At 45.9% G+C, this 25,946-nt stretch overlaps 1 protein-coding gene across 2 annotated transcripts; it reads left to right on the forward strand.

Moving 5' to 3' along the window:
• Nucleotides 1–1,800: 1,800 nt before the first annotated feature.
• Nucleotides 1,801–15,046, forward strand: LOC129597849 (cadherin-related family member 5-like). Of its 2 annotated transcripts, XM_055495539.1 has the most exons (6): nt 1,801–2,565; nt 11,426–11,802; nt 11,929–12,078; nt 12,148–12,347; nt 12,558–13,796; nt 13,890–15,046. In XM_055495539.1, the coding sequence occupies exons 5-6, from the start codon at nt 13,256–13,258 to the stop codon at nt 14,597–14,599; spliced, it is 1,251 nt and encodes a 416-aa protein (XP_055351514.1). In that variant the 5' UTR covers nt 1,801–2,565; nt 11,426–11,802; nt 11,929–12,078; nt 12,148–12,347; nt 12,558–13,255; the 3' UTR covers nt 14,600–15,046. The 2 variants fall into 2 exon arrangements, with proteins under 2 accessions (XP_055351514.1, XP_055351512.1); XM_055495537.1 differs by having other exon boundaries at nt 12,558–15,046.
• The last annotated feature ends 10,900 nt before the right edge of the window (nt 15,047–25,946 follow it).

The following is a 25,946-nucleotide window of genomic DNA, read 5'->3' on the forward strand; positions in this document are numbered from 1 at the left end:
ATCAAGCATGCGTTATGCGGTAGAAATACAATCTTCGCAAGTACAGAGTGCAGCCTAAGAAGCAAGCACCGTGTTAATTGACGACGGTGATGTGACATATGTCGTTGAAGTCGGCGTAACAGTTGTTGATTGGTCGGCATTCCGTCTTCGCCGTCCGTGGCTGCGCCGCTCGAATCCGCTGTTGCCGCTGCTAGAACGGCCGCTCATGTCGATGTAGACGCTGCCTCCTTGTCCGCCCAATCCGGCGCCGCCGTGTGCCTCGTTGCGACTGGACACTCCTCCGCCGCTGTTGCCTGCTTTCTTGTAGTCTAAACTCAGGAAGTCAAAGATACCCGCCTCACAAGTCAAAAACTGTCCGCACAGTAGCAGACACGCTACGGACACGGCGCCCGCCATCCACATCCCGGAATGCATTGCCGAAGTTTGGAGTATGCGGATGATACAAGGCAACTACAGTAAAAGCAGTCAGCAATGCTTCTTGCCGCCACAAATCTTGATATTCCACTAACTTGTCCAACTGAGCTGGCGAATCGCTTCGAAAAGGAAAGGCGTTTGTGAAGAGGCAATCACTAACGCACAGCGTTTTATTTATCCCGAACCAGGAAGTTGGGTTGATCATTGCATTTGAAAGCGTCACATTGCTAGAAATGCGCAGGAAATGAGACAAGTTGAGAGACTTCAGCGACTGTTCGAAGAAATGTGTAACATCTCTCGCCGAATTGCTAACCAACTCTAGCAGAGTGGAAAGGTTATCGCTACAACACGTGCAGCCTAATCGGATGCGTTACACTTCCGGCAACGATCAGCAACGTAGTTATCGGGTTGATCTAACGCTTTAGCAGTCAAATCTTGATTAACCAGTGAATCAATCGTGATACCATCTTGCGGAATCGGCGATGACAAACACTGATAAACCTCGCCGACGCAATCAGCAGCCGCCAAAAAGGTACTCTGACTGATGCCTATGTCTTATGAAACTTGCCAATTTATTTATTGTATTGAAGCAATATTTATTAAAAACTCTACTTTGTACATGTACGAAAATGACACGCCTTTGTTGGCTCGACATTGCTGGTCCCACATTTGGTCGTGTTGGTAGTTGGATAGATCCGTGTTTGGTACGCCGTTTGTCAAAAAACTGAAAATGAGAGCAGTGCTCCCGTTGGTACTCAACATTACTGCATGCCATAATCAGGAAAACCGTTCAAGAGGGTAGAAAACAGAGCGCCTGAATATTGTTGCATGATGTCCTGCTGTATCACTACACAGGTGGATAATCAGCAGTGACTAGCGCGACCCCCCTCGACCTCGAGACATCTTTCTAGAGCGAATTTGACCTCGGGATAGTTTTTATCGCATTTTTCTGATACAAAAACCATTTTTCAAAATTTTTTTTGAAAGAAAAAATTTCTGACTGCCGGGGCCCCATCCGCCCCTCAGTCATCTTGGGCGGTTGCCATGGCGCCACTAACAAATCTTTTATTTTTGCATTTTAAAGACTTTTTCTAGGTAAGTCGATATCGCTGATTTTGAATGTAACCGATAATCTGATAATTAGGAATAAAAATGTTTTATTTTGTAATGCGCTGTAGTAGCAATAAGCTCCGCTGATTTTTTTAAATCCTCTGTTCTTTTTAAAGTGAGACAAATAAGACCGCCAAGATATTTGCGTTGGATGCACACATCGTCGTTGTAAAAGGCGTTACGCAGAGCAGATTAACATATACTTGATTTTGTGTATGTGATGTGAAAGAAACTCCAGTGTACTGTAAAATGTTTCATCAGAGAACAGTGCTAGGAGGCCGGTGCCACCGCCCAGGATAGTGGGGCTGCGTGGATTGCCGCACCGTCTCTCCGGTCTGTTTTTTGCCGATTCGGCCGTGTATTAAAATACACGGCCTTCACTTCTGATTTTCCGCATCTCCCAGCCAAGAATATCTTGACTGGTCGATTCTGTTCTCCTTTTGCTCCCATCTGGGATTTGATATCATCCTGCGGATGATTTTAGATTTGTCGGGCCTTGTTGCCTTTATTAAAATTTCATTTTAATAAACGATCTGTTTGGCAGCCGTCTTGTTCCGTCCACATTCCTGTGCGACGCGCACAGCGTGCTTTCATGGTGGAGATTGCGGTTTCGATCTCCGCATCCCTGTAGTCTGTGATTTTTTTTAATGAGCAAGCAGGCAATTAGCCCTGTGAGCTACAATTAGCCGATTGTCCGCACTTTGAACTGAGCGCATCGTCAACCGTGCGCAAAGCCGAATTTCTCTGTTTGGCTAACCGGATTCCACACGCAGCGTACAGCGACGGGGTGGATTGAGCCTTACGGAGTGCCTTCAGGAAATAGTTCAGCTACCTCCAGCCTACAGCGGAGTTCCTGAACGATTTCACCACACCACCGGATATCAGCAGCCTCATCCATACGTCGGGAACAAGCCCAGACATCAGGCATTCACCGGTGGATAAAGCCGAAGCGGAAAAGCGTCTGCGTCTCGGACAAGCATTCGGGAAGCAGCACCAACCGTCCCTCCATCGCTCACTGCAGTCCTGTCGCGTCAGCAGCAGGTAAGCCGTGTTTGCTGTGGCAAACAACCAGCCGAAAAATTCTAGAATAATTCTAGAAGGTTTGCCGATAATTCTAGAAGCTTTCTCTAGAGTTTTTACGATTTTGTCGTCGAACAACAGCTGTTAAAAGCTGTCGTACCGTATCGCCGTTTATCGTAGTCCTGTCTACGTTTTCCGATCAAATTAACGATGTTAATTTTGAGTCTCACTGCCGATCTAGATTACTGAAAGAATCTAGAATTTTTCTAGAGAATTGCCGTGTAATTCTAGATGCAATCGCTCTAGAAATTAATCGAATTTCGCCGCGTGCAGTAGCTCCGAAAGCTACTGTATTTTGCCGCCGTATTGCTATCGTTTTGTGGAGAATTTCTCGTGAATTCTACCACAATAATTCGATTCCCTTGAACGGATAGAGCCGAGAGTTTCTGAAGAAATTTTCAGAATATTACGCCGTATTATTCCGTGAATAATATCGCGGAAATTTCCGAATTATTGATCAATTACGGTAGCCGTTACAAGCTACCATATTGTAGTCAATGTCGTTGACTTTGCCGTGATAATAACGATGTTTTTATCGATTTTGCTCTCGAATTTAACTCTGCAATAGCAGAGAATTATCACCGTAAAATCCTGATATTTTCGAAGGATAAATTCGTTAGAATTTATCCACAATAACGAAACCTAGCCGTACACGAAAGCCGTCAACGTTTTGTATGTTATCGCTTTCGAAAACCGATTATAATAATTATGAGTATTTCTACAGAGCCGATGAAATACGGTCGCCGAAGCAATTGTATGTAGTACGCGATACTCCTGCATACTTTGCTGTACTTTTCGAATGGTCTATTTCCGATAAATTATTCGTATTTTATTGGAACAATCGCCGATAAATTGCCGATTATTATACGATATTTTGTCAAATAATCGCGGTGAAAATACCGCGATTCAACCGTCGTGAAATTCGAAAATTGCAAGGTCAAAATCCAAAGTCGACTGCAGATAATTGCAGTGGAACCTGCCGATCGTTATCACACGCGGAAGCTACTGCTACCGTGTTAGGCAGCAGCCGTACTGTTCCGTCCATCAACCTTGCAGCTATTGCAATACAAGCCGAAAATTCGATAAATTAGTGAAACTAATTAACGTCGTATGTTATATGATACAAAGTGTATCGTGTAACGTCTGATAAGTAACCGAATTAATTACGGTAGAATATTACTGTATTGCCGATAATTTTGTACTGAAATTATAAATCATAAAATTGCCGAAATTAATCGAAAATATTATTTTCACTTTGACCGAAAATCGTTTTGCAATTTAGTGGATTTTTCGCTGACCCATTCGTGGGAAGTTGAGAGCGAACTACCATTAAATTTGCCATACCATTCATTAGAATACAACCGTAATAATTACCGGTTATATTTTGATAAAATCGCCGATATGGAGCGAACACCAGTGAATAAAGCGAAACAGTTCGCTAATAATCTTTTACGAACAGCCGATCGATTAATTCGAAATCAGCCGAAAGATACAGAAACTAATGATAACGCAGCCCGCAATGTTACCCGCGGGAAAGCAAAACAAATAGTAGCCGGTGGCGAGGAAGTAGTACATCAAGTACTACAAACCAATAAGAGAAAGCCGAAAAGAGCACCATTAGCCGATCTACCAGTACCTGAAGCGGTAGAACAGCCGGCTTCGCCAATGGTCCCTAAGGATCTGAACGAGACCATGATCGAAGTAGAGACACAGCCGAGTGTAGACAGAGCCGATAGCGCAACAGAGTCGATTACATCGACGCTGTCATCAGTGTCGCTAATTAATACTAGCGATCCCGAATCAAATAAGCCGCCCGAGTCGTCGGAGGATGAGGAGGATGAGCCGACAACGGTAGTACCGTTGAGACCGAAGGCGCATTCCAGTCCGAGCCTTATCGACAAGGCTTTGAGCAAGGATTTGACCCCGATCTTAAAAATCCCGCCGATTCAGCCGTTACAGCCGACAGGAGAGAAAGGGCCCCGGTTCAGCCTGTTAATGCAAGCTACCGATACAGTGGTAGAATTGCAGAACCAAGTGTCGGACTTTAGAGTCCGATACGAAAAAGCCGAACAAGATATCGCAAAACGCAATAAGACGATTTGCGAAATAAAAGCCGAATTGGATGACCTAAAGGAGCAGCTACGAACGGCTAAAGGCTCCCACAATAAGGCAAGCGAAGCCGCCGTCGGGCTCGCTGCCCAAGTTAGACAACGGGATAATAGGATCGATCAACTAAAAGCCGAACTACAAAAAGCACAAGCCGAACTAAAAACCGAAAAGGATTCGTCGACCAACTTCCGTAATCAGTATCTCGAGGCTATACAAGAGAACGGGAAGTTGAGTACAGAGTCGAACGACCGACTCGCTTCGATCTCTATGCTGCAAGAGTCGAGTGAGAGATACCGGTCGGAATTTAATATATTAGCCGAAAAGTACAACCGCCTGTTGGCAACGCACCAGCAGATGATAGCTGCCGCCGAAAACCAAATCGATTATGAAGAACGGCCGCCTACGCGAATGCGCGCTGACCAGCCCGAAACCATGCACTCCCGCATGGAGCCGGCCCCGACAGTAGAACATATCAGCCGACAGCAGGTTTCCCATAAGGAGGCAGAGGCAATTTGTGAAGCTCTGCGGGAAAAACTGCGTAAGCTAAGTAAACGAACAAGTCGAACCAATAGTCCGCTAAGGAAAGCCGACTTAGCCGACGCCATACGACAGCCGGTTCCTAGGCCGTCGTACAACGGCAACAAAGAAGATATTGATACTTTTCTTATTAAGTTTGAGCAAGCCGCAAAAGAAAACCGATGGGTAAGCGATGAGCGTAAGATAGCCGAACTGGCCTACTGCCTGAAGGATGAGGCGGTTATCTGGTACAACGGCCTGCTCACGTCCCCAAACAAGCCGACTACGTACCGGGAGTGGCGTAACCAATTGGTTGCGCGGTTCGGAGATACCAGACGCTCTGTAAATGCGTTGTCTGAACTTACGAATCGAACGTACCGACCAGGTCAGGAATCGCTTGAAAGTTTCTTTCAAGCGATGATGACGCTGAGAGACAAGGCCGGTTATGCCGGTACGCCGGATCAATTCGTGACCTTTCTAATGAAGGGTATAAAGTCGCATGCAACTTTGCATGACAAAATCGAGGGCATGGATCCTCGTACGCCGGAAGAATTCTTGGAGAAGATTCGCTACTTGACGGCGAGCAATCCCGAAAAGTACGTGATTCCGGTCGGTAGTAAACGTAAGAACCAAGATGCCGACTCTGTGACCGTTCGTACGGTACAGACCCAGCCGAAGCCGGTGAGCTATGCGGCAGCAGCTGCTAGCCCGCCGCGCCCCAATAATAATGGGAACAATCGCCGACCGTACCGAGCAGCTAATAATGGTAATGGAAATGGTAATGGTAATGTTAGGCCAACAGGTAACGCCAATAATAATGGCAATGTGAGGCCAGCCGGCAATAACAATAATAATCAACAGTCGAACCGTTCCCAGCTGTGGGCCGAGAACGCCGGACGTATTCCCGAGAATACTGACCGGACCCCACGGTTGGAGAAGCCGATGAGAAACGGCCGAGTCGTTGAGTATTGCCAGCAGTGCGATGTCTGCGGGCACTACTTTGAGGCATGTCAGTTTAAAGACGTGCCTCGAGCCGAAAACCCAATCTATTTGTCGTATCATGATCCGGTAACTGGGAATCGCCGGTACGCCCGGGATTTCCGGAGCCGAAGCCAAGCCAGTAGTGGAACGGGCACGCCTAATAGCGGCCGTTCCCGAAACAATTCACAGTCGCGTGGCCAAGGCCAGGGCCAGTCGAATGGTCCACGGCCGACGTCAACTTCACCGCCGCCACGGCAAAATGAATATGCCGTCTCCGCCAGTAGCCAGGAAAACGACAACGGGGAGTAACTTCCGGCAGTACTCCCCGGTTTCCTGGTGAAATGCCGGATACTACTGAAATAATAACTATAAGTGGTATCCGAATCACCGAACCGATCGATCTAAACGAGCCGATTATAAATGAAATCAATATTGATAATTCTAATGTCGATTCAACTACAGAGCCGAAGCGAGCGCCACCGTTAATGGTGTGGGCACGCATTGTAGGCACAACCGTTATGGTTATGATCGATACTGGAGCCGAGACATCACTCATCTCGAGTGAGTTCGTCGACGAATTAAAACTAGAAAAACTACCGTTAGTTAAGCCGCTAAACATTAGAGGAATCGGTGGTATGTGTGGATTTTTAGTAACCCACTACTGCACGGTACCTGCAAAAGTACTTGGTGAACTAATTAACCATTCTTTCTACATTAAGCCGACTGTCGACGACACTAAAGTGCTATTAGGTCAGGACTTCTTGGCCGGTGCTAATGGCCGGTGCTAACTTCTTGGCCGGTGCTTGGCCTCGGGCACATTTTCACCCAATGGCGTCCGTAATGGAGTTCAGTAAAGATGAGCCGACTACAGAATGTAGATTACAGTCGCAACCGAATGATGATGTCGCATGTAATAATGCGAATGTCGAATCAAAGGAGCCGAATCATGCCGATACTGTAGCTAATGATGTACCAGACCTAAACGAAACCCTATCCAGTATACAATCATTTGATGCATCAAATCTAATCATTGCGAATGTAGAGCCGGTAGTTCATACTGAATCTACGCCGATTAATAGGGAATCAGTTGAACCTGATCAGTCAGCTGACCCCACAGCTATTGATAAGACTTGGGAATTTTCTGAGTCGCCTACTATTGAATCTACTTCTCGTAGCCCACGCCTCCAATCGATTAAGGTGTTCGCTACCGACAAAATTCTAATCAATCCTGGTATAAATATGGCTGCAGTAGTAGCACGATTCGATCCAACCGAAGAATTTTCTACCGATAAGTTTATGTTCTTGCCGAGCCCACATGTTTACATGGAGAGGCATATCAAGCCGATTGAAGGTGTCGTAAGACCCGCTAATGGGAAATTTGAACTGGGATTGTTCAATTTCCATAATAGCCGAAAGTCGATAAAGAAAGGTCAATTCATCGGCTATCTCGAGCCGTATGAAGAGATAGAAGATGATGAGATCTGTATTAATTCCGTTAAACTAGCCGAACGAACGCCGGAAGAACAACAAGAAATCCGAGAAGCCGTCGATATGTTTAAAATTAACTCTAAGCTGACAGCCGAACAAATAGCGAAGATCAAGGAAGTATTCCTTGAATACCCGGATCTTTTTGCTACTAAACGCCGACCTTTTGGTGACGTTACAATTGTAAAGCACCATATCGATACGGGTGACTGCCCGCCGATTAAATGTAAGCCGCACCGTACCTCTTGGCGAGGTCGGGAGATAATCGAAGAGCATGTTAAAGAATTGCTCGAAAAAGGTATTATTCGCCGATCAAATAGCAACTGGTGTTTCCCAGTTGTGCTGGCTTCTAAGAAGAATCCAGACGGTACTATCGGCACGCGTTTCTGCGTCAACTATATAAAGTTGAACGACGCAACGAAAAAGAATAACTACCCTTTGCCGTCACCAGATGAATTGCTTCAATCCGTAGCCGATAATGAATATTATGTAGGCGTCGATTGTAATGCCGGGTTCTGGCAGATACAAATGGCCGAAGACTCAATTGAAAAGACTGCGTTCATCACGCAGGACGGTCTTTTCGAATTTTTACGCATGCCCTTCGGCGTGTGTAATGGGCCGGCAACATTTCAAGAGACTATGAATAAGGCTCTTGTCGGAGTACGCAATGAGAATATCTTTGCGTACTTAGATGATATCATTGTAGCCGGAAAGGATTTTGACGATTTGATTCGTAAAATCCGACTAATGTGCGAATGCCTCGTAAAGGTCGGCTTCACGCTTAAGCCGAGCAAGTGCCATGTCGGTGAAACCGAGTTGCACTTCCTTGGACACATAGTGTCTAAAGCCGGAATCAAAACCGATCCGGAGAAAATCTCCGCGATTCAACAATATCCGAAGCCGCAAACTGAGAAAGATCTTCCATCTTTCCTTGGTTTATGCAACTATTACCGTAAGTTCGTTAAGGACTTTGCTAGCCGAACCCGAGCCATGTATGGCTTACTAAAGGGTGAGATCGACGTTAAGAACAAATGGACAGCCGAACATGATGCCGAGTTTGTCGATTTGAAAAACGCATTGATAAATGCGCCGGTTTCGGTCAAATTTGACCCGAATAAGCCGACAGTTATCGAGTGCGATGCTAGTACGATAGGGATAGGAGCTATCCTACACCAGGATGGTCACCCGATTGTATATGCTAGCAAACTCCTAACCGAAGCCGAACGCAAATATCCGATTACCGAATTGGAATGTATTGCTGTAGTATTTGCATGCCGTAAGTTCCGACACTTTATCGAGTATTCACATTTCTATGTGCAAACCGATCATCAGGCGTTAACAAATTTGTTACGCTCTGTGTCGAGAAAGGAAGGCCTGAACGGGCGCCTTACCCGTTGGGCACTTCAGTTGAGTAGCCACAAGATGACTATTCAATATCGGCCGGGCAAACAATGCGACAATGCCGATGCTTTAAGCCGTCATCCAGTCGGACCACCGGTCGAGACCGCCGACGACGATGACTGGGACGAAATGAAAGATCGGAAGTTTAGTACTCCGACCATTCGAGTCGTCACTATCACCGACCCAGCCGAACACGATGAAGACGAAGATAATTTCATGTATTATCGAGCCGAACAGGATAAGGATCCTGTAATCGAAAAGCGTATTCATGCCCTTGAGGGCCGAGCCGAAAGTACTCATTTGATCAAACGCGATCCATACTTTGAGTTATGGAACGGCGTTTTATATCGATTAACCGAAAAGGACGGCCGCCTTGATCGACGGTTCGTCGTGCCGAAGCATATGCGTGTCGATATAATGCATGCTATGCACGATACACCGGCTAGTGGACATTTGGGTCCACTAAAGACGTATCAGGCAATTGCGCTTCGTTACTATTGGGACGGCATGGTTGCCGACATCGATAAGTACGTACGCAATTGTTATTTGTGCCAACACCATAAAACCGAACGGAAGGCACCGCCGGGCAAGCTACAACAGATAGCTATCGGAGCCCCGTGGTTCCGAGTACAAGTCGATTTAAAAGGACCTTTGCCGATTACCCCAAGAGGTAATACATATATAGCCGTCGCTATTGACGAATTAACTAAGTTCGTAATAGCTAAGCCGATTCCTAATGCGAAAAAGGAAACTGTTGCTAGTTTCCTTATTCACGACGTATTTCTGCCCTATGGCACGCCGCATATTTTGAATACCGATCGTGGAACTCATTTCCACAACAAGCTTCTTGAAGCGATTAACCACCGCTTAAAGATTCAGCATCATTTTGGTGCTGCCTACCATCCAATTGGTAGAGGCTTAGTCGAACGTCAGATGCAAACTATTGCCGACTCGTTGGCAATGTACGCCGCAGACGGACGGGAAAAGAATTGGGATACCATTCTCCCGTTCGTTATAGCCGCTAAAAACCGAGTACAAAACGCAACTACTCACATGTCGCCGTATTATATGTTGTACGGGCGTGAACAAGTTATTCCAGCCGATACGGTCACTAAGACCAATATACCAGCCGAACATGCGTCGATAGCTGAATATATGGACGAATTTCGCCATAATTTAGCGCGAGCGCATGAGCTAGCCGAAATCTACATGAGAGAGGAATTTATTAAAACGGCCGAACGTTTTAATAAGAAACGTCGAGAAGACGATTATCAGATCGGTGAACTGGTTCTTCTAAAGCGAGAGAAGAAGAAGGGTGAAACCGAATCTTTCCGAGATAAATTCGGGGGTAGATGGGAAGTTACTGGCTTCCCGTATACCAATGCCGTTGAAATCGAAAATAAAGATAAGCCGGGAGAAACTCGCATCGTTAATTGCGAGCGTCTCAAGCGTTATAACACTACCGAAGAGGATCGTAAAGGAATAACTAGTACGATCTCCCTGCCGAAACCTACCGAAACTGGGTTGAATGTGAACGCTGAGCCGTTCATTCCAGCTGATACCGTAGAAGCCGTTGAAGCTACAAATAACACCGTCGAAGATAATGCTGAAGTCGTCAATGACGATGATCAGTGGGAACCCGAAAACGAGGTTGCCGAAGATCACAGCCGTAAAAATATTAAGAAGAAGCCGATAAAATTGTAATTACATGTACGCCGTAATAAAAACGGATACGTACATGTACGATAATTGCCGATTAAATCCCCACTATCATGAGGTCCATACCTCTCGCCGAATTAAATCCCCACTAATTGTGTGGTCCATACCTCTTGCCGAAATTCTATTAGTCGCTTCGACTTAGAGATTTCTCACTATTAATCTAGAATTAATTAGTGAATAGCCGATTTAGATCTCGATTAAATTGCCGAATAATTACTGAATTAATTTTCGAATTATTCATTAATTAATGTAGCCGATTAGCGATAGTAATTAATTAGTTACTATTGAGCGGTATAATAATTACCGAATAATAGGTAGAATTAATTATTAGCCGTTGTTATTCCCCGATCAATCGTGGTCTGTGCCTCTCGCACAATCACAAGCAAGCCGAATAAATTTAAAAATAAATATCTGATAGAAGCAAGCCGAAAATTAACTATTAGATAAAATAGTTAAATATTTCAAAGCCGCTATTATGTCCCCACTAAATTGTGGTTCGTACCTAGTTGCTCTCCAATTAGTTGCCGATTAATCGCATAAAATAGTGTTAAATGGCCGATTAATTTAGCGTTGAATAATCACGGTAAATTATCCAGTATAATTATTGTAGATACAATGGAGCCGACGCAGTGTTATCGCTGCCGTTATAACACTAATCGCCGAAAGTGCGCCGATTGTCTCTTCGGAGATAAGCTGTACAGCGAACAGGATAAGGATACCGTCGCGAGCCGATTGGTTAATGAAGTCCTGAACTGCAACCTGGATGCGTATGTCACACTTGGTGAGACGCATTTTGAGCCGGTATTCCAAGCCAAACCTTGGCTGCGTATCAGGATGAACGACGCAGCCCGGAAACTCATAGCCGCTCGTGAACCGCAGTGGTGTGATATGCCATTGCCTGCCGATTTGCCACAACAGCCGAATTATGTTGCGCCGATGCAGCTGCCGATCAGCTATCTTGCACAAGTGCAGATGCCGACGAATCAGGTGAATAATTCTGATTCTGAGACCGATACTTTTTCTTTAAGTGATTGGGAATGTATCCCACTAAATCGTGATATTCCCAGCCAGTGGGAAATAGATGTATTACAATTAACCGGTAATATGCCGCAGGGATATGCTATGAATCCCATGTCGCCGCCGCAGCAGATGCAGTACTATCAGCAGTACTAGCAGCCGGCGCAATATGCGCAGTACCAGCAGCAAACCGATGTGGCTTTCAACCAGCCACAATACCAGTATTATCGACAGCAGAACGAACAGGTAAATAGCCTAATAATTCCTGCTTGTCGATTATGTATAACACAGCCGTTTAATACACTGCTTTTACAGCAGGCGCCGAGTAGTGCTAGCAGTGCATGGACTTCCGATCCTTGGCTGCATGAGCGCGGGTACCGAGGAAATACTGCACAACAGCAGTATCTCAGCCGAGCTGCATCACAGCAGCGTAAAGCCGAACCGCAACCCAGCACGTCGCATGTCCAGCCAGACGCGCGTGTCGGACTGTCGCGCGTGTCGGACTGTCGAAACAAGTAGGTGGTCTGTCTATCGACGATTCTAATACGTCGATTAAAGAGCCGTCTTCTACGGATAGTAGCCGATCAGTATTTGGTGCTCGTCACCGACATCGTATTGAATTTACATTAGAGCCGTCACCAAATCACTCCCATTCTGGGAAAAATATTGTAGTCGAAGGGAAAGATATGTCGAAATATATTTCTGATTCTTCCGCTGCTTTGCAGAAACGTGGCAGACAGCGCGGAAACCAGCCGAATATCCGATCTGCTGACTACCAGCAGCGTAATGAGCCGAATAAACCACAGAATGTTAATCAGCCGGCTGAATCTCAGCAACCGCCGACGCGTGAGAGTAATTCTCGCGATAATCGTGGTGTTCGACGACCACGCCAACCGACCATCGATCCTAATAGGATTCTGCGCGATGTAACTCAGTATACCAGCGATCTTGGTATTTATGTACATAAGCTGGCTACTGTCGCCGATATCGCGAAGACGAACGGCCCGGAAATGTTGCATCTGAAGAATATGATTCAGAATGCCGCGGCATTTTTGGGGAAGATAGGATTAAGAGATCGAATGATGGAGTTCGATTATTCTACCGTCGATTTATCGCGTTCGTTGGAAATAATTACGTACGCGTCCAGCCGCCGTAATAATCTTCGTACAGTGCTCGATAAGAAGCACTTGTACACGCCGATCACCGCCGTTGATATTGAGATTATTTCTCAATTTAAGATTTACGGAGATCCAGTAACTGAGAAATTCCTTATGCAGTATGTACTGCCACAAGCCGACCCTGCAAAATTCTTTTTCTTCTGCAAAGTCGCTCACTACGGTGACACTACCTGAATCAGGAATTAAATGAGCGCAATATCGATTGGACGCCGATTCCCTACAATACGGGACTGAAATTTGCCGCTATGAGTATCGCTGTCGCATTACTTGGTAGTCATAGCGCCCACAAGGCGATCTACCAAAGTAAAGAACGAGCCAAATATGCCTTGTTAAAGGATTTAATCGAAATGCTAGGGAAGCCGCTGACTGAACAGCAAGAAGCAGAGCTGTTGAAAGACACTCTAGCTGCCGCCGGTCATGTCGAGATGGACACTGACGAAGTCGATCGTTTTTACGATGACATTAATACCCGTATGAAACGATACGGCGACCGTAAGACGCAGTTTGACAAGGGCCAGCTATATAAAAAGCGCCCTTTGCCCGATTCACCAGACGCTCCTACGGGAAGCAAAACTGTACAGCCGGAGCCGAAGTTCCGAAATATTCGGAAAAATCAGTCGGGGGATCCCGCAACGCCGCAGTTGGGAGTGATGGGCGGGAAACAGCCTGTCAAGCTTCCTCCCATTACACAGCCGATTATTATTCCCGTGGTGAAACCGAATGTGCCGTTGTCAAAATTCGGATCCGCTCCGTCGTTGTTGGACACGACTACGGTTAAGTCCACAGGTACGAGTACCGAGCCGAATAAGAATAAGAATATTTTAAAACCGTCGAGTAATAATGGCAACAATAAAGCCGCTAATAAAACGGGTGTTGCAGGCAAATCACAGCAGTTGCCAGCTGTGCCCGCACCTGTACCGCCGATCTCAACCGTTCCGGTTGAGCAGCAACAACTTGATGTTGCACCGCCGATTGTTGCGACTTCGCAACCCGCAATTGTTGCACAGCCGATTCCCGCTGATATGCAGCCTGTGAATGCTGCACCGCCGAAACGAAAAGTCAACAGACCTAAATCTGTTAGTACAGAGCCGAAGAGGAAGGACATCTTCGTTGAACATTATCTGGTGAAATTACCGATTTCCCGCATGTCCGACGCCGAGTTTGAGTTTTATAAGACTACAAAGTCTTATGAAAATGAAGCCGAACCGAATTCCGAAGAATACAAACGGAATACGATGGCGTATTTACGTAAAATGGATGAGTCGAAAATGAGTAAGGACCAACGTGCGTTCTTTCATCGATACCGTTATGAATATCTAGATGAGTATCTAGATGACGCCGGTAATACCGAGCAGCCGTTTATTCGTTTGCCGCCACCGCAAGGTGAAGAAGAAACCGACGTATTCCACGACACAGTGGAAAATGTGTTGGCTCAATTTGAGCCACCTGTGTTGCCGATGTCAGAGGTACTTGGCGAAGCTTTAAATGCTGTCGCCGCAGCCGAGACTGTTCATGCAGTCACCGCAGCCGATTCTATTTCCGACCCTGCTGCCGTCGACGCTGACACCGACATGCTGAATGATGCGTGAGCGTGGGCGACGATGCTGAAATGCTGCTCTGGAGGACGACTATTCTCCAGACTGAGACGCCTCATCAATGGAATGGATCTCATCAAATTCGCCATTTTTTGTGATTTTTTAATCTAGTATATGCGCCGCAGATTGTATTCGGTCGCATTTTGTTCGTTATTTTCTGTTTTGTCTTTTTTCGATTTGGTGTGTCCTCGCGGGAGCTTCGGAGTTCCACCCGTGGCATGCTAGGAGGCCGGTGCCACCGCCCAGGATAGTGGGGCTGCGTGGATTGCCGCACCGTCTCTCCGGTCTGTTTTTTGCCGATTCGGCCGTGTATTAAAATACACGGCCTTTACTTCTGATTTTCCGCATCTCCCAGCCAAGAATATCTTGACTGGTCGATTCTGTTCTCCTTTTGCTCCCATCTGGGATTTGATATCATCCTGCGGATGATTTCAGATTTGTCGGGCCTTGTTGCCTTTATTAAAATTTCATTTTAATAAACGATCTGTTTGGCAGCCGTCTTGTTCCGTCCACATTCCTGTGCGACGCGCACAGCGTGCTTTCAACAGTTTCGATAACACAACGTACATATTACTATTGTGCCTGTTTATATACTAACACCAGTCAGCTGAAAATAAACGCGCAATGCAGTCGCGCTTATATTGGGCGGCCAACGCCAAACATCAAAGCCTTTAGAATAAACAGCAAAATAAATAGTTTATTCTGCAATCATGAAAGCATGGAAAGAACACGCTTACCGGCGGGAAGGCATGACATAATGCAGCTGACATCACAACAGAACACTTTCTTATGTCATTCTACTTTGCGTAAATCTTATAGAGCCAAATGCCGAATGTATTGCATAAAATACTTATGGCCGAAATTTACATATGTCATCCACGTTGCAAGTACGGTTGCCTACTCCGTGTTACGTCCGAATTTAAGACCAGGAAATTTGCAGTGCAGTTGTACGCCGTGACATACTGAATTTGAGTCGTTTTTCCTGTTACAGCGAGACACTGCGCAACTGTTTCGAACAGATTTATTTCCAGCGTGATGCTTGCACAGTTTGGTGTTTCGATATAAAGCACTTTCTATACAATCCGCAGAAAGTTTAAAAAACACGACACTATAGCCGACGAGACATGGAAGCATTTTACAGACAGACGCCGTGTTGGCCGACGACCTGGACGCGGCAGATGCCGTTGCAGCAGTGCTCGTCGGCGTAGCAGTAGTTGTTGATGTGCCGGCATTCTGCACGCTTCCGCCGTCCGTGACTGCGCTGCTCGAAGCCGCCGCCCGCAGAGCGGCCACTCATGTCGATGTAGACGCTGCCTCCTTGTCCGCCCAATCCAATGCCGCCGTGTGCCTGGTTGTTGTTGGATCCTCCTCCGCCTCCACTTCCACCGCCCTTGATAGCGTTCCCCATCGTTGTCAATCCGGAACCGATACCGACCACTTTGGAAAAGTCGAAAGCATTGCTTGTGTGGAAATAGAAACACAAACACACTGCTGCAACCGTCAGATAATTAAACCGTTTCTGATCCATGCTTCCCGGGCAAAGACTACGCTTAAATATAGGATTCAGTAAATGCTGCTAAAGAACAAATTAAAGAGACCAATTGATTAAAGGAGGGAATGAAGGTATTGTGCTTCGGTGTGTGCAAGCGTGCTGCTTTTATACTCGCTTAGTTCCGGTAGTGCCAGGGTTCATTAGTCACTGACCAACGCGTGAGATTCCACTTGATAAGATGCGATCAATGTATTGCTTGAACGGCTTGCTGTTGCGTGTGATTAAGCAGTTAAGCAGTTGATCGCTGCCGGAAGTATGGTGCATCTGATAATCCTGCACGTGTTTTAGCAATCACCTTTGATTTTTGCAAAGGTTAGTCTGCATTTCTGCGTGAAGTGTTACACATTTCTTCGAAGGAAGTCGCTAAATTGCTTCATATCCTGTTCTCTATTCCACTTATATCAGTGACGTCTTCAAGCTTGCTAGCCAACCAGGCTTCCGGTATTGGGACGAATAAAAAGCCTTTCTTAACCGAACGGTTGTCACTTCACGAATTGAATTTTTGCAAGCGTTTGAACTCGTAACGATTATTCAAGTATCTTTAATAAAATATCTTTAGCATTCCCAGACAAACAGCTACACTTCCTGCATTTTCTTTCGTACGATTATATTGTCTGAACGTGCTGACTTTTCACAGTGAATTCCGAGATGTCAGTGACAGCCGTCGTGTCCATGGTGTATCTGTTGGTTTGCGGGCATTTGCTGGTGTGTGACGCGTGGGGAACGGTTGCCGGTGGAGTGGGACTGGGAATCCTGACTGCACTATCCGGAAGCGGCAGTGGGAACGGAGGTGGAAGTGGAGGAGGATCCAACACCAACATCGCCCATGGCGGTTTCGGGCAAGGAGGTCAAGGAGGCAGCGTCTTCATCGACATGAGCGGCCGCTCTTCGGGCGGCAGCAGCGGATTCGACCGGCGCAGTCACGGACGGAGGAAGCGTGCTCCATGCCGGACCTTGTACAGCTCCTGCTCCGGCAACGAGCAGTGCTGCAGTCGTCTCTGCAGGGTCCCCATTGTCGGTCAACCTGGGTATTGCCGAAGCTTTTAAGGCAGCGTGGGAGAACTTTTTCATTTTGATTGTATTCATTAAGCGACGTTGTTTGCCAAGAGCATTGACTTTTGGAGAGCTCCATGTCGACCTTAATATGCAACTACAGACTTGTGTATCACATTTTGGCTACACTTTCCCGCTGTTAGAAAATAAAGTGTGCCGATATTGTTACATCACGTCGTATGTTGCTGTAGTTAGGGACAATCTGGACTAAAAAGCAAATTTGTTTAGAAATGCTGGTTAAGTTCATTCTGCGTACGGCATACTTATCTGCTTTGGATTTATAAGACTTTGTCGTGAATAATTTTTTTTGAATAAATTATTTTTAGGCAGTTTATTGGCTAAAGCATTCCGTAGAGAAAAAGCTGTGATAACAGATAAGCCATACAGCATCCGACTGCTGAAATACGGGTGAAATAAAATTCGATAACGTTTAACTGATGTACAGCGATTCTAGTATTCTACAACCGCAATAACGAAATCCTTCTCAGGAAAAGAACTGCTGTAAAGCTTCTACAGCTTAAAGGTTATGCGGTGAAACGCTCCAGAACGATTTATCATTTATTTATAAGAAACCTTCCCTTCCAAGTGTCCAACCACAAAATACGTGTCTACAGTACTTATAAGCTATATATCAATGTCATAACCCAGTTCCCACATATTTTAGCGTTCCACTGATCTTGTTGATCTAATTTTTTGCTTGACAAATGACAAGTCGACATTGTAGCCTGCTTTTTGATATGATGACGTGACAAATGTCGGCATTTTATATCTGGATTTTCTTTTGCACTGTGTTCTTCGGATTACAGATCTTGGATAGGAGCACGCTCAAAGCATTGTACTCCTATCAGTACATGTTTTCATTTAAGGGAAATGGCCCGGTACAAGGTGTCAAAAATTTGTTGTTGCCGTGTTGTCTTGGTGTACGCGGTACACTACCGAGTACAGATAGAATAGTTACACAAAGTAATTATTGATACATCTGTATTTTCCCATTTTTTTGCGCGGATAAACGTTTTGCGGCAGCCAAAAATTGCACAGATAGTCTCAACAGCATGTAAACCCTTACACATAATGCACAGATTTATATATCAGGGTTAACAAAAACAATAAACTAAACCGCTTTGTCGCGAATACAGATGATATACGCCTAACTGACAGTTAGTAACTGTCAGCTGTTGAGGTTGACAAAACTTGCAGAATGGGATCAACATGTGATGCACCAAGGGTTCAAGCATAGCGATTTATTTGCACTCAACCAGGAAGTCTGGTTGGTCAGTCTGGTTGGAAAGCGTCAAATTTCCGTCAAATTACCGTAGCGCAGGAAATGACAAAAATTGCTGGAGTTCACCAATCGTTCACAGAAATGCTGGGTATTTCTCGCAGAAATGCTGATTAGCTTTCGCGGAAATCAAAGGTGATTGTTTAGGCACGTGCAAGATTAGTATATGGATCATACTTCCGGCAGCGATCAGCTGTGCAGTTATCGCTGGTTTATCAAGCGCAACAGTATGCTGCTCAAGCAATACACTGATGGAATCTTATCACACGCGTCGTTCCCTGAGTTAAGAACTCTGGTGCTGCCGGAACCAAATGGGAATAAAAGAAGCAAGCTTACAACTTACAAGCATTTAATCATAGTACTTTCGTTTCCTTTTTCAACTAACTGGTCGCCTAACCTCTTCTCTAGTAGAATTTACCGATTTCTGTGATTAACCGTAGTCTTTTCCCGAGAAGCATGCATTTCCAGCCGTTCCATTATCTGGCTATTGCAGCAGTGTATTTGTGTTTTTACTGGCAAATGAGCGATGCTTTCAAATTTTCCAAAACGATCGACATCGGTTCCGGATTGACAAACATGGGAACCGCCATAAAGGGCGTGGAGGTAGCGGTGGAGGATCCAATACCAACACTGCGCGTGGCGGAGTCGGACTGGGAGGACCGGGCGGCAGCGTCTTCATCAGTGGGCGCAGCCACGAAGGGTGGAAGCGCGCGGAATGCCGGCACATCAACAACTACTGCTACGTCGACGAGCACTGCTGCAACGGTGTCTGCTTCGTCCCCGTCACCGGCCAACACGGCGTCTGCCTCTAAAATGCCTCAGGCTTCCTTGTGTGCTCTGTTCCTTAAAGATTTACGCTTTCCGTTTTGTTTGTGATATTTAAACTCTTGCAAACGCTTTTTTGTATGATAATAAAAACCTATGCACTCTCACGGTGGCCGGAAATAGAGGGTGATTTGCTTTGATAAGAATAACGCGCAGATACGTTCTAACTGTACTTGTACTGCGAATCCACTGTCTTAAATCATGTAGTAGCAGAAAGCAGGCAACCAACCGAAAGTAGTTACAGCAAGTATATGCTAATCCTTTGCGTAATGTTGTTGTAGCTGCGTAATGTAGTTATATACGTACAACAAAACACGAATAATATTGCGGTTTTATTATGTCGACAGAAGACTTGAAAAAAATAAGGGGAATATACAATACAATGATACAACTCATTTACAAGAGGATGACTTTTAATACTGATCATCCATCTGAGTAAACATACCGGGAACACAACAACAATAACAACAACAACATCCAGATGCTCCAATTTCTACCCATCATTCTACCATCCATCCATTTCTACCCATCATTATTTCTACCCAAGAGCTAGTGGCATTGCTATTGGCTACTGATATTGCCTACTGGCATAAGTAAAAAAAGACATAACGTCAACACAATCACAGCAAGCGAAACTCATGATGATGTCATTTTCATGCACGGACAAAACTGTATAATTTATAGTAATGCCACGCCTAAAAAATAAATAACTAAGCTAGTTGTGCGCAAAGAGGCACCGGTCAGGCTGTTTAATACCGTTGTACAGATGCTCAGTTACAAATATGGCCGTAAGATAAACGTCTGCCGTATTACTTGCTATATTACAGTTCTACTTGTACAGTTTTCTAATCCCACAATAGGGCACCTAATAATATCAATTTTTTATGCCTGCTTAAGGTCAGTGGCACATTTTTTTGTGCCGCTACGGAAAATATACAGCCTTGTAACTGCCAAAACGTAGTGCGGCAGAGTCTACAAAGCGCGAAATATATGAAATTGTACCGTGGTAAGTATACTTCACTGACCTGACTATGTACTGCCATCCATACTCCTATTAGTCGTCATGCTCAGCAATAGCGGTGAATTACCGCAAAAAGCGTCCCAGCAAGGAACCGATTGCTGTCTTTGCTTTCTCGTTTTTAATTGCTTTAGGGTGTCAACAACAAAGTTTTCCCGAAAGGTCACCGGGCAGCAGCCGGCACTGGCTTTTATTGTTCATATATCTACTGCTCTTCCACGTTTCGCTGTCCGGACGCCCAACAATAATATTTACAACTGCTGGGGCAAGTGCCACAGTTGTTGTGGTATCTGCCACATTTAATTATTATTATCGTTATCGTTATTATTTTACCGGCTGTTGAGGGTGGTAAGGATGCAAGGCCCCGAATCGCTGTAATTACTATTACTAAAACCGAGAAATACCAGATTACGGTGCGGCCAGATCGCAGGCCTACTTTATACACAATGTCTCAAACGAACGAAAACCAAAACGAAATTCAGGTTTAGAAGCAGAATGAGCAGCTTCCCGACAAATGAGCCATGTCTGGTAATGTGTCTACGTTCAAGGTACGCTGGTCAGAACAAACAGCCACAAACATAGTAAACCGCTTAGACAACATCCGTCCGTTTTAATACACAGCAAAACAGAAACCGCCTTTACAGACAGACGCCATGTTGACCGACCACCGCGACGTAGCAGATCCCGTTGCAGCAGTGCTCGTCGGCGTAGCAGTAGTTGTTGATGTGCCGACACTCCGCGCGCTTCCGCCGTCCGTGACTGCGCCGCTCGAAGCCCGCGCTGCCGCCCGCGGAAGGATGGCCGCTCATGTCAAGATAGACGCTGCCGCCTTGTCCTCCGTAACCGATTCCGCCATGTGCAACGTTGTTATTGGATCCTCCTCCGCCTCTACCTCCGCTGCCTTTGAATGCGTTTCCCATATTCGTCAATCCAGCGCCAATACCGACCATTTTAGAAAAATCAAAAGCGCTGCTATTTTGCGGTGAAAAAGAAAGAAGACACACCGCCGAAAAAGTCACAGCAAGTAACACAGAGGATCTCATTTTATTAATACACGAAGTCTCTGGTTGGTACGATATCAACAGACTACTGTAATAATATTTCCAGAAAACAAAGTATTATGGGAAAACGTAAGAGCAGTATTTTGATGGAGAAGAATATCAGCCGCGGCGCTTAAATACCGCTTTGACGGTTGGTTAATGCGTGTGCGATGTTTATCGCCGCTTGTCAGCCGAGTCAGTTCCGTGTGATGGCATCGCTGCCTGTTAAACGTCGTATCAAGATTTCCGGTTGTTCAAGTCTTGAACTTCAAGGCAGCTGACGCGATGAGCAGCGGCTGGTGACGGATTCTTTCTAGTTAATCGAAAGGAGATGACGTAAAGTTTGCTGAACCCAGAAACGACTATGTTCCTTTATAAAATGACAGCCTGCTTTTTGACAGGATATTTGCAAAAGGTTCACCAGCTTCGTTCTCGAACTAAACACATCTGAATCCGTCAAAGTTGGTTGTCGGTTCAGCTGCCTTCTTCTGAAAACGATTTATAATATTAAATTATAAAGATTTATAAGTCAATGATGCCGCAACGCTGCGTGATGTTTGTCTGTTTAGCTATTTGGGCGACGACGGTGTTCGTAGTCTGCAGCAGGGCCACTACTCTACCCGATGGCTCGAGCACCACGCTTCCGGACACGCCGCACCCAGGCGTCCTCAATGTTGCCCATCATGGTCACTCATCTCCCGGTCGTGACGGATCCGCGCGCGTCTTCACCGGGCCCGATGCATCTCCTGAAATGGCTCAGTTTCGAAAGGATTTTTTGAACGCATTCCCCATAAGACTGCCGGGCCAGTGATGTCTGTTCCACGACTTTACAGCAATATATCGATCTTATCGGGAACTAAAAGTGGATGCCTCGTTTTCAGTTTGCCAGTTCGCAAATTTAAGTATCTGTTAGAGTTACATGACCTTTGCGTTAACCCATGTCTGATATATCTTAAATTCCATTTTATGTGCGGGGAATTCTTGAGCGCTGATGTTGGTATGTTGTTGGTTTTATTACGACCTTTTAGAAGTTCACTAAACAAAGTAAACTTAAGTTTGTACTCGTATGTCTGATTCTGTTAACGTGTGATAAATCCCACGGTCCGTGCCACATTGCAACAGTTTTGCATAACGACCAAACATACTGGATTCTGGTGGGCAGTTAGGCTCCAGTTTACCAAGAAGACTGTGTTACCAAATAAAATTAATACTAATACAATCTCACACTTCAACTAGAGTAGTCCTCAAACCGTACACACAGACGATGAAACAGTCTGGTTCAACATAAGACACTGAGCAAGCAATTTAACCTCGCAGTAATAATGTTTCGAACGAATATAATATTGTTTCGAATATAATAGTTTCAAACGATCTGCGCTATAATAATTTTGAAAGCGCGTTAATGCTGGGCTATAACATCCAATAATTCTGCACACTTTTTACGTTCGTACGAAGAGGTAAGGTTTTACTTGTTGCTCTTAACTCTTATTGCGTGAATAAAAAAGTAAAACCAACTGCGAAGTATTGTATTATGTATGGTTTAATGTTACGTTAAATTTTATTACTTACTTGTTGTTAACCCTAGGCAGCCAGTATTTGTACTGACTGCTACGTATACTTAAGTACGTGGTAACAGAACATATTGGTAACCAAGACTTGGTTACCGAATTGAGAGCAACAAGTATAACCTTATCTCTTCGTAAAACCTTAAACGATACCTCTTACCTTAAGTCACGAATAAGAAAAGTTATAATAGAGGAATACACGCGACCGGGAAGTCGTTCATATACACACCAATAGAGCTAAACGCTTTCACGCACGAATACATAACGTCCTCGTTTTATTCATATTTCTCTTCACTGGTTACTGAACATCAGGTGCGTACAAGTCTGTTAAAGCATCATCATGGATTCACGGCCGACATATTATACAAAATCTAAATACAGACGCCATGTTGACCGACCACTGCCACGTAGCAGATGCCGTTGCAGCAGTGCTCGTCGGCGTAGCAGTAGTTGTTGATGTGCAAGCACTCCGCGCGCTTCCGCCGCCCGTGACTGCGCCGCTCGAAGCCAGCGCTGCCGCCCGCGGAGGGACGCCCGCTAATATCGATGTACACACTGCCTCCTTGACCTCCGTAACCGATTCCGCCATTGGCGACGTTGTGGTTGGATCCTCCTCCGCCGCCTCCGTTTCCACTGCCACTACCGGACAAAGCCGTCAGGATGCCCAGTCCTACTCCCCCAGCAACCGTTCCCCACGCGTCACACACCAACAGATGCCCGCAAATCAACAGATACAGCACCGACACGGCGCCAGCCATCGACATTCCGGAATGCATAGTGAATGAAAACTGAGAATTGTGCAGGAGAAGAAAATTAGCTGTAAATCGCTCCACACCCACTCGACGCCACGAATAGTGTTGCTATAAATTTTGGAAGTAGTTTAATATATTTTTGTAAATCGTTCTTCAAAGTGCGAGTCAGTGTTGCTAAGAAGTGGCTTTTTATCTGGAGAAAACCAGGACCTGGGCGTGAGCACGAAAACCAGGACCTGGGCGTGAATCACCGCGTGAATAATTCAAATAAACGCATTTCAGCTTACCTGTATATCACGCGATAATTTCGCACGCGTTCCCAGAGATTTCAGATAACCGTGAGAAATGTGCAACATTGCTAGCGTACTTGTAGACAGCTCGTACTTCCGGTAATAACCAGCTGTATTTCGAATGATACCGCTGATTACGGAGCATTGCTCATTGCACTGATACAGCGTAGAGTCGTAGACCGGTAAGTGGTCGCATCTAATTGATTAACGATCGCGTGACGTACTAGCGCATGTGCCTACAGATAAAATCATTTTTCCACGGAAGTGACGCAAAACAGGAGAATGAGGGAGTACGGGTAACGGTGTATTTAAACAACTGCCCGATTAGCCGCTTCAGTTACTTGGCAGTTTTAATAGTCATTTCTTTTGAGCAGCATTTACGACTATTAAAGTCCGTAATCAATCCAGCACTGTTTAGTCTGCTTTTAAAGATGGATTTGCGATTGCTCAATCTACAGATAGTCGGTATTGCGACGCTATGTTTATGCTCTTTTTATATTGACCAAAGTAGTGCTTTCGATTTTTCCAAAATGGTTGGGATCGGCTCCGGATTGACGACCATCGGGAACGCCTTCAAGGGCAACGGAGGAGGCGGAGGGGGAGGGGGTTCCAATAGCAACGTGGCACACGGCGGTTCCGGATACGGAGGAGGCGGAGGCAGTGTGTACATCGACATGAGCGGGCGTCCCTCCGCGGGCGGCAGCGCAGGCTTCGAGCGGCGCAGTCACGGACGGCGGAAGCGCGCGGAATGCCGGCACATCAACAACTACTGCTACGCCGACGAGCACTGCTGCAACGGCATCTGCTACGTCCCCGTCGTCGGCCAACACGGCGTTTGCATTTAGGCATTTAGACAAACTTGTTCATTTAATAAAGTTTAATACAGACATTTATGTATCAATGTACCATAATGGAATCAGCAAATACAAAGTTTGTGGATATTAACCATTGACTGCTCAGTGTGGTTGTCTTTGGTCGCATCATAATAAAAGCAGCAAGAAGAAAACAGCAAGCAGCGTTTTACGGTTTCGGTTCATATTTTTATGGGTTCTTAAGCGCGTACTATTACTACGCTTTCGAACAGTACATTTTGTCTATTAAAGCTGTCCTCCCTGTTGCGATTACTTGCTCTGACTGACCACCATACATGGAGTTCCTGGCTCTAAAGGATGGAAGGTGACCTCATGGGTCTTCTTCCATCCTACATAGAGTAACTCTTTGGAAGCGCTGCAAAGCTAATTAGAGTCAAGATGCTTCACCATTTCGTCCACAAATTATGTACGTGCATCGAGTTCTCGACCACTCGAGTAGGGATGCGAGGAGCTTCGGCTGCGCTTTCAGGTCGTGTGCGGTATCCGCTTTCATATCATTTACCCTCCCGTTCGCAGTGTCCCTGCTTGCCGCAGTTCTTGCAGGCGAGCTCCTTCACCCATTCCGTCCTGGTCTGCTGGGTGAAGCCGCAACCGTCGCATACGCTTCCGGTGCCTCCACCCGCAAGGGCCGCCTATCGGGGCCGGCGCCGCGCCACGCCTGTCGGCCACGTCCGCTGCCACGGTTTCTGCTTCGCGCGCCACCACCACGGCGCCCGTTGTCCACGCGAGCCACATGAAGCGCCATATTGCCTTTCCTGCTGCTCTTCCGGAGTTCGCCCTCCTTGCAGATCTATGGAGCCTTCGCCATTGTTTTGTAGGCTTGCGATTGTAGGTAATGGCGCGTAGCGTCGCTGGCGATTCCGTTCAGGAAATTGCGCACATTTTCTCCTTGAGCACGACAGGGAAGTCGTCCGGATTGCCCGGAAGACGGGGAATAACGTCTTTCCAGCACTGACGCCGAGTTAGTCCAGTAAGAGGCACTTCTGCTCCTCAGTGCCATTGACCTTGCAGAGCCTAACGTAGTTGCTGAACTGAAAATGCCAACACCGCCAGGTCGTCTTGGACAGTTCAGACTCAATCAGGACAGATTTAGCA

This window comes from Paramacrobiotus metropolitanus, unplaced genomic scaffold, assembly GCF_019649055.1.
Source record: "Paramacrobiotus metropolitanus isolate TYO unplaced genomic scaffold, Prichtersi_v1.0 Parri_scaffold0000110, whole genome shotgun sequence".
NCBI lineage: Eukaryota > Metazoa > Tardigrada > Eutardigrada > Parachela > Macrobiotidae > Paramacrobiotus > Paramacrobiotus metropolitanus.

Excerpts from the sequence above, each read along its gene's own strand:
- LOC129597849 (XM_055495537.1), top strand. The coding sequence starts at position 13,256 with ATGAGTATCGCTGTCGCATTACTTGGTAGTCATAGCGCCCACAAGGCG.